At 33.2% G+C, this 9,060-nt stretch overlaps 1 protein-coding gene across 2 annotated transcripts; it reads left to right on the forward strand.

The window, feature by feature from the left end:
• The first annotated feature begins 221 nt into the window (after positions 1–221).
• Positions 222–7,861, forward strand: LOC109808099 (MACPF domain-containing protein At4g24290). 2 transcript variants are annotated; one of them, XM_020370939.3, is made up of 7 exons: positions 222–669; positions 1,392–1,630; positions 1,879–2,080; positions 3,253–3,315; positions 3,854–4,046; positions 4,949–5,115; positions 6,894–7,861. In XM_020370939.3, exons 1-7 carry the CDS (start codon positions 421–423, stop codon positions 7,578–7,580), a joined length of 1,800 nt encoding a protein of 599 aa, XP_020226528.1. In that variant the 5' UTR covers positions 222–420; the 3' UTR covers positions 7,581–7,861. The 2 variants fall into 2 exon arrangements, with proteins under 2 accessions (XP_020226528.1, XP_020226529.1); XM_020370940.3 differs by having other exon boundaries at positions 452–625.
• The last annotated feature ends 1,199 nt before the right edge of the window (positions 7,862–9,060 follow it).

Here is a 9,060-nt window from a genome sequence, read left to right on the forward strand (position 1 = left end):
GTAAGATGTATTTAAGGTAAAAATAATTTTTTCAAATCCCTAACAAGATTGCCTATACCTCTTTTATTCTTTTTTAACTAAATTGTATTTCTACTTTATGTTTTTTTTTTTTCTTTACGAAAGAGAATATAATTATTTTATTTGGGAGTGTGTATGTATATAAAATGAAAAGGAAAAAGAAATGGTAAAAAATAAGCAAGTAGAGTAGTTGAAAAAGTTTGACGAGTCTTGTAATACTGGAAGCAGATTTAGGAAAGGCATAAATTGAAGTATAATAGTAGTGCGTCTTCTTTGACTAAAGACATAATCAAACCTTGTTCGTCTAACCAATTCTCGTGAACTCAATTCCCAGAGAGAGAAAGAGAAAGAGAAGTAATCAATCAATCGATTTGGGTGATGAGCGCGTGAGTGAAGAAGACGATGTCAGGGAAGAAGAAGGGGGTGGCGCCGGAAGACGCCATAAGTGCCATTGGCTTCGGCTACGATCTCACCAACGATCTCAAGCTCAAATCCTGCAAGAACCACTCCAGATTGATCGCTATCGACGCTCAAAACGTTCGCACCATTGAACTCCCACATCGAATTTCTATCCCTAATGTCCCCAAATCCATCAACTGCGATAAAGGTGAGCGCACCAGATTGTGCTCCGATGTCCTCTCTTTTCAGCAGGTATCATCCAATTTCCCAACCCCACGTCCTGCCAAAATCTTACTTATAAAAAATTTAAATATTAGTATTGTGAAAACTCTGTTTCTTTTAACTTTTTTATCACGCGCTTTATCTGTAGAAAAATAGAAAATGGAGTTTTTCCTTTAAGTCTAAGGTTTCATTTTTGTAACCAAGTTCAAAGTTTATTCATGTGGGTGGAGGTGAGGAACTACCTGTTTTTTTTTTTAAAAAAAATAATAATAATTAAGCGGAGTTAATTGAACCATTTGTGTTCAAATAAACTTTAATATCATATTTTATATCAAAACATTTCATATTGGAATGCATATATATATCAAAAGAATAACTTAGTTTTATCTGTTTTTGTTTTGGAACATGGTGAACCTATACCCCATTTTTGGAGTATACAAATGGAATGAAGAAAGAGATAGGAAGAAAGAGATAGAAAGCAAAAAAAAAAAAAAAAAAAGAGAGAGAGAGAGAGAGAAAGTGACATATGTGATAAATAACGTGATGAGAAATGACTAGAGATATATGAAGAAAAATATGGTGGGAATGGGATGGAAGAGAAAGTTGATGTATGATATTAATAATAATAATAATAACTGTTTTGTTATAGAAGCATGAAATACTTTGGTATGTCTGTTATTATTACTATGTTGTTGTTGAACAGTGTGGAGGATTGTTTGTTTAATTTACAAGTTATATGTACCTTGTTTTAGATGTCAGAGCAGTTCAACCAGGATTTGTCACTGTCTGGTAAGATTCCAACAGGCCATTTCAACTCTGCATTTGGGTTTTCAGGAGTTTGGCAAAAAGATGCTGCCAATACCAAGACTCTTGCTTTCGATGGTGTATCCATCACACTCTACAGCATTGCATTTGAGAAAACCCAGGTAGTTCTTCATGATCATGTCAAACAAGCTGTTCCTTCGTCCTGGGATCCGGTTGCATTGACAAGGTACTTCTTTGATTTAGCAAAATATAGTATAATACGTTGTTGATGTGTTCAACAAGTTCCCAGAAAGAGCCAAGTGGCTAACTATAGTGAGAACATAGCCCAATAATAGGTTTATGCTAATACATACAACTCAACTTGTCAGAATTCTGGCAAGTTTAGTGTACACATTTAACTGCTTTGCCTTTCAATCAACAAAATCCACTTGGATTGTTTGAGTTGCAACTCATCATTTCATCTTATCATTTCAGATTCATTGAGAAGTATGGAACTCATGTTATAGTTGGGGTGAAAATAGGAGGAACTGATATAATCTATGCGAAGCAGCAGTACTCTTCTCCTGTCCAACCTGCTGATGTACAGAAAAAATTGAAGGATATGGCAGATGCATTCTTCTTAGACAAAGCTGGACAGTATAACAATACTGGTGGGAGGTCTAATGCAAAGGAAAAGGTTTGAAGCTTTTCTAGTTCAAATTTATTTTTATTCTCTTTAGTTTTCGTAATTGCTATAAGATTACACCATTTTATGACGGCAGTTGTGTGAATAGATGTTGGGGTCATGAAGGACAAGGACTTCCAAAACAAATATAGGATTACACCAAGTTTATCTTTATACCATGGTTTTGGATGTACCTACTCACTGAGCAGATTCTGTAGTTTGTGCCTCAATGCATGCTCTTTTTATGATACATGGTGAGGGATTTGAAAGATGGAATCAGTGGTATACTAGAGTTATGGAGGGAACTTTGGTATCAAATGCTTATTGATCAGGTAGAAATAAAATGGAATATATGAAATGTAAGGCCAGCAAGATGTGCTAGCACTGCCTTGGAGGTGAAAAAAAGAAGATTGTAGGATTTGAGTTTGGTGGATGTTGAATTTAGAGGGGGGGATTTAATAGAAGATAGAACAAAATATTTTAGAGAGAAACAGAATTTAGAGAATGAGAGTTCTTTATTATTCAAGAGAATGTAATATATTGGTTCTGCAGATTATTCATAATATATATAGATTCTTGATAAACTTTATGGAGAGTGGAGACTATTTCCTAGGCTAATATTAATTGAGTTTGCTGGACACTAATACCCATAAACACTAAATGTATCTTCTGATACATGAACATACTACTTATTTCCCAACTGCATTATCATTTTTTATTATTTCCAAGTTCCAACACTCCCCCTCAATCGTTACAAATAAACCCTCTCTTGTTTGATAATATTGTATCTATTAAACCCAGTTGAAAAGATGACACAGGACATGATTAGACCAACCACTAAATACTCCTACAATAGTTGGAAATTAACATAGCTGTAAGTGGTAGTCTAGAAAGGAATTTAGGAAGTTTGATTTTATATCCTCCATTGAATTTTTTAAAATCAGGAGCAACAATGAAAGTATCACATGTCTATGAAGTTTGAATAATCATGTGTAAAATGAGAAAAACAGAACAAATAAAAATATTAGGAAATGAATCCAAAAGACCTTCATGGCTTCCTGTGAGATATATATGGGTAGACATTTATTTGCTGTAAAGCAGTCAACATACTAACATTTATACTTTAGTACATTGCCATATGCAGACAGCCATCCTAACTTGTATTTTCCTCTCTTTTCCCCCAGTTTATGAAGGACAATCCGCTAGATTTCATGGAGATTCAAACTGGTTCCTACCATGAATCAGAGGTAAATGCATTTTCTTTTAAAAATTGAATTTATGCCAGGTACAAGATCCTTCATTCTTGTATTGGTTTGGCCTTAAAGAACCACTACTTAATTCCCTGACCAAACTTTAAATTGCTGTGTAACATATAGCTGATAGACTTGTTTGTTTTGCTTTGTTTTTGAAAACTCCTGTGTTTTCCATTGTAAATTTTAATGTCGTTACTAAGGAGACTTTTCCGGCTCTATCAGTTTTAAGAGCTTTATTAATCCAAAATTATTTTACTTTTATTCAATTTACATCATTTAATTCTTCATATTTGAATTTGATCTTTGAAATTGTATGTTCAACTTAAGCATCTGAAATTGGTGTGGTGGATCAGTATTATTTGTTTTGCCTCAATGCATCGTTGAGTTAATCATTACAGCCAAGAAAGTCATAAATTTGATGTCTTTTTCAGTAGCAATGTCCTCTTCTTCAGTCTAAAAGCAAAATAAATAAATAATACAAAGGTCATGCAACATTTGTTCTTACTTTTTTCCCACTTTTTAAATATTCTAGGTACAGGATATCAAGTTCATGTGCAGGAGGAAAGGTGGAAATGGGAAAAAATCCTTATCCCATACTGAGTGGTGCCAATCTGTTCTGTCTCAACCTGAAGTGATATCAATGTCATTTGTACCAATTACATCTCTACTTGGTGGAATAAATGGGAGTGGATATTTAACTCATGCCATGAATCTCTATTTACGATGTAAGCAACTAAGTGTGACTCCTTTAGCCATTTTCTTATTTACATTTTGCTTCAAAGCCTATGGATTCAGCTGATACTATAGCAGTGTAGTTTTTTTTAAAAAAAATTAAATTTGTAGTACGATGATATATTTTGTTTATTAGAGAAACCCATGATTTCTTTATAGCAATGTTATCAATAATGTACTATAGCAGTGTGGCAATGCGAAGCAACCATTAACCACAGGCCACTAGAGTTTTGAGTGGCAGTATGTTTTGCAATAGGGGCTTCCAAAATAAAAGCTGCAAACAGCACTAGAGAGGTTTTTTGAAATCCATTTTTGCCCTCAAAACAGCACCATGTTCAGGAGTTTTTTAGCGAAAAATTGAGATTTCCTTCCTTTTTTAAACTTTGAAAAAACCCTAATTATTGAAATAGTTTCCCATGCTTTTATCTTACTACAAGACACCCTCACTGTTTGAGTAACACCCACCCATTTCCAGCTGTATTTCTGGTGGCACTCACCTTCCATTCTTTTCTCTATTTTGAGTAATGAATCCTCTTTGTTCTGAACTGTGAATCCTTAACCTCCTTTTTCTTTTCTGTGCAACATCCATCCTCACTTTTTATTGAATGTTTAAGATACTTTGTATTTGAAATTTGAAATATGAAGGTACTTGTATTGTTATTTTCAGACACAGTAACACGTGCAATTGCTCTAAGTTCAGATTCTGCTGAAGATTTTGTATATTTTCTCATTTAGTTGCCTGTAAATTCATTGGGAATTATTATGAGAAAATTTCTATCTGTAACTATAGTTTTGTATGTTATTGAAGATGGTCTAACTAAATGCTATAATTGTAATTCTTAATCCTTGCATTGGACATATAACCATCATCATCCGCTGTAACTTCTAACTGCAGATAAACCACCAATTGATGAACTGCATCAGTTTTTGGAGTTCCAGCTTCCAAGGCAGTGGGCCCCTGTATTTGGTGAGCTTGCCCTTGGGCCTGAAAGGAGGCCACAGAATACAGCATCTTTACAGTTCAGTTTCATGGGTCCTAAGCTCTATGTAAACACAATACCGGTAATGCTGCTTTTTTTATGTATAACTTTTTCTGTCCAGTTGGATTATTTCTATCTTTGGTTCTATGATTTCTACAATTAGTCTTCAATACATGTGGATTTTAGTACCTGTGCTCCCCTCTCCCTTCAATTATATAACAGTAACAGGGAAAATATGGTCTATTTAAGATGTGTTGTTTTTTTTTTTTTTTTTTTTATATTTTCAAATTTGGGACGGGGGATATTAGGATTATTCATTTATTCTTAGCTTAGAAGTGTTACTAAGCTAGGCTTGTGCTAGTTTCCCTTGGACATAGGCCTAAAGCATCAGTATGAATAGGAGTATTAGATCAGTTTTTATATCATTTCAATTTTGCAGAATTATTGAAAGAAAAAACATTCTCTCTTTCCTAATGATAGAAACTGGATCAGAAATGGAAGAAAAATAAAAAATTTCTTTATTGATTGTGTGTATCTTTACAAGGAATTCCCAGGATATTCGAGAGACTAGGCCTCTTGTAGTCCCAATTCTATTTCATCCAAATGACTGCCCTTCTTCACAACTTCTCTTCCTATTTATAGGCAACAGGCCTTATTTGTTTCTTCTTATCTCAGCCTAATTAACTAACTAACTTATGCCCTAAACTAACAGACCTATCACCTACTTTCCTTTAAGTTTGGTCTACTATGTCAAAAGAAACTTTTGAAACTAAAGAAATTATAACCTAAAGTTAGGGATCATAGTTTGCTTTTGTAGCATGCTTTTGTGCTTCATATGTTTGGATGCTTCGGTGATTTTCTTGGGTAAATTTGTTCAGTTCATTTCAACTAATGAAGAATACGATATATTCTCTGATGTGTGTACCTTATCTTTTGTGGGTTTAAACTAATACATTAGTTCATACTGAGTTTGTTTGAATAACTTTTTTCAAAAACACTTACAAGAGAAGAAAATAAAAAAAGAAGATAAAATAATTTTTTATAAGCTAAAATTAGCTTATGCTTTAGTTGATTTTTTTTAATAAAAAAAATCAATATAAAAGAGCTTCTGCAAATTAGTTTATGCATAAATAAATTTTAGCTAATGGGGCAACTAATTTTATTTATTTTTTCCTTCTCTTATAAGTGTTTTTGGATAGGTTTGTTCAAACAGACATTTTGTCTTTTTCGGTTTTTCCAGACTGTCAACAGGGATTAGTTAGACCCCCTTCTCTCGAGGCATCGAGTTTTATTCTCCTCGTGACTTATTAGATTCTTGGTCTAGTTAAGCAGTGATTGGGGAAGGGATGAATGAGAATTATGGCTACCTGTTTTAACCATGAATTAACTATTTAGAGTTTAAATTACCGTATTATTTATTTGATTGGATATTTTAGTGAAAAGTGAAAATTAGAAATATCAGTATCATATGATTTGCTTTTCTTTTTCCTGTTCCTATCTCTTATTTATCATCAAATATTTCGACACCAATGTATGAGTAGATGATGAACAAACTTAGTATTTCATATAAAACTTTTTAGTGACTATATTTTATGTTTCTCGGGGCTGCAAGTCACTCCCAATATCTGCGGTTTTTATACCTAAAGTGTAGTTAGATTTTCTCAATAATTTTAGTAGGAAATGTAAACCTGTTTATGACATTAAATTTTGTTGTTCGATACTCAATAGTTGTATAGATGAAGAGCCTTCTATTTCTTTATTTAGTTATTCAAAAGTAGTCAACTAATGTATGCATTATTAGATCTTTTGTAAATAATGTTACAAATGTGGTGATTTTGACTGACCTCGAACTGCTTACAGGTTGATGTGGGAAAGAAGCCCGTGACAGGCCTTCGATTGTATTTGGAAGGAAAGAGAAGCAATTGCTTGGCAATCCATTTACAGCACCTCTCCTCCCTGCCCAAAACCTTCCATCTCCAGGATGAGCCAAATGGGAATGTGTCTAATGACTCTTCGGAACGCAAGTACTATGAGAAGGTCCAGTGGAAGAGTTTCTCTCATGTTTGCACGGCCCCTGTTCAATTAGATGATGATATCTCCGTCGTGACTGGCGCTCACTTCGAAGTTGGAGAAAGTGGTCTTAAGAAAGTGCTCTTCCTAAGACTTCATTTCTGTAAAGTTGTTGGTGCAACCCGTGTGAAAGCACCGGAGTGGGATGGTTCTCCTGGCTTGACCCAGAAATCTGGAATAATCTCAACATTGATCAGCACTCACTTCTCAGGTCCACAAAAGCCACCACCGCCACGCCCATCTGATGTAAATGTCAACTCTGCTTTGTACCCTGGGGGGCCTCCTGTGCCTACTCAGTCACCCAAACTTCTAAGGTTTGTTGACACAACTGAAATGACAAGAGGACCACAAGACTTTCCTGGCTATTGGGTTGTATCTGGGGCAAGGCTTTTTGTGGAGAAGGGTAAAATATCACTTAAAGTAAAATATTCTCTTTTAACCGTGATTTTACCTGATGAAGAGGTGGTAAGTTTTTAATACATCAAATGCGGCGGGGTGGAGGATAATCTCATCAACTAAAGTTCAATGAGATGGGCGTGTGTATATAACAGTGTCTGATTCTTTTCCTTTGTACATTTGCCATTATTTGTGTATACCTGCACTGCAGAAACTTTTGGGGGAATTCCTTGATGTAGTTTTGGGAAAGGCTTGTGTAGTCATGCCCGTTGCATTCTTTTTTTTTTTTCGCCTGTATGTTTGAATGTAGTCCTATGTTAGTGGCTTCTTCTATGCAGCAGTTCATCTATCTTTTATCTCCAGTGCTTGTCAGTTTATTTTCACAATTTATTTTGTAGATTTTATTAAAATAAACTAAAAATATCTCATGTACACATCATAAATTATTATCATAAGTTCTCTCAAGCTTTCGCTTGTCTTAATATCATAAGATAAATTTAAAATTATATGTAAATAAGTTGTTCCAAAACACTGCCATATAAGTTTAATGGGGACTAAAAAAAGTTGCGTACAAAACCAAAGCGCCCTACAAGAGTTGAAGGTGCTTGTGATTATCATATATTCATCTAAAAAATTGTTTAGAAAAATAGAAAACTGACAATCTTTTCTAATTACTAGAATTGACTTAGTGACGGAGTTTCTGGTAGATGTATAAAGATTTCTGTTTGATTTTCGTTACCATAAAGTTAATATAAATTTAAAACAATTTATTATCGATATCTATATTATTAATAATGGTGATATTCTTTTTATGTACATATTATAACTGTTGTCTCTTGACTTCTAAAATACTCTTTTTTCTTTAATATATTTTATTTAATTTTTAATCTTTTTTCTCTATTTTTATGTAAATTTATTTTTGAAACTTCTTATGTCATTTAAATAACTTTAAAATCACTGACACCTTTTATTCACATATATTTAACTTCAATTATTTTTTTCATTTATTTTTTTCTTATTTTATATAAAAAAATATATATATACAGAGGCACAATGTACTTTTTTTATGCTAGTAATCATAATTATAATAATATACATTTAAAACAAAACTTTTTTTTTGGACATATGCAACAGGTGTGATGCAAAAACATGCTTCAAACATGTACCGCAAAAGCAATGTGTGTAACACTTGAAAATTGCAACATCTCCATGTAACGAGATGAGGCAACAATGATGTGTCTGTCCAATAAATGTGCATCAAGAATCTTGTTTGGAATAGAAGACCCAAGCGTCTTTTGTTTTTTCACACTTATTTTTTTCAACAGTATTTATATCATTGTATATACAAGTTTTAACTGTTTTTTTTCTTTCATTTTTTTTTTCTTATTAAACAACATACAAATCAAATAAATCCAGTTTGTTCTCAAGAATAACACTGATTAGTAGTAATGAACACAAGCTGGTTTTTATTTCAATTCAAGCAGTAAGCATAAAGCATGATATATTGATAATGCACATTCGTTAGCTGTATAATTGACCAATGATAAATAATAATAGTTTT

Source organism: Cajanus cajan, chromosome 2, assembly GCF_000230855.2.
Source record: "Cajanus cajan strain Asha chromosome 2, NIPB_CcT2T_4, whole genome shotgun sequence".
In the NCBI taxonomy this organism is placed as follows: domain Eukaryota; kingdom Viridiplantae; phylum Streptophyta; class Magnoliopsida; order Fabales; family Fabaceae; genus Cajanus; species Cajanus cajan.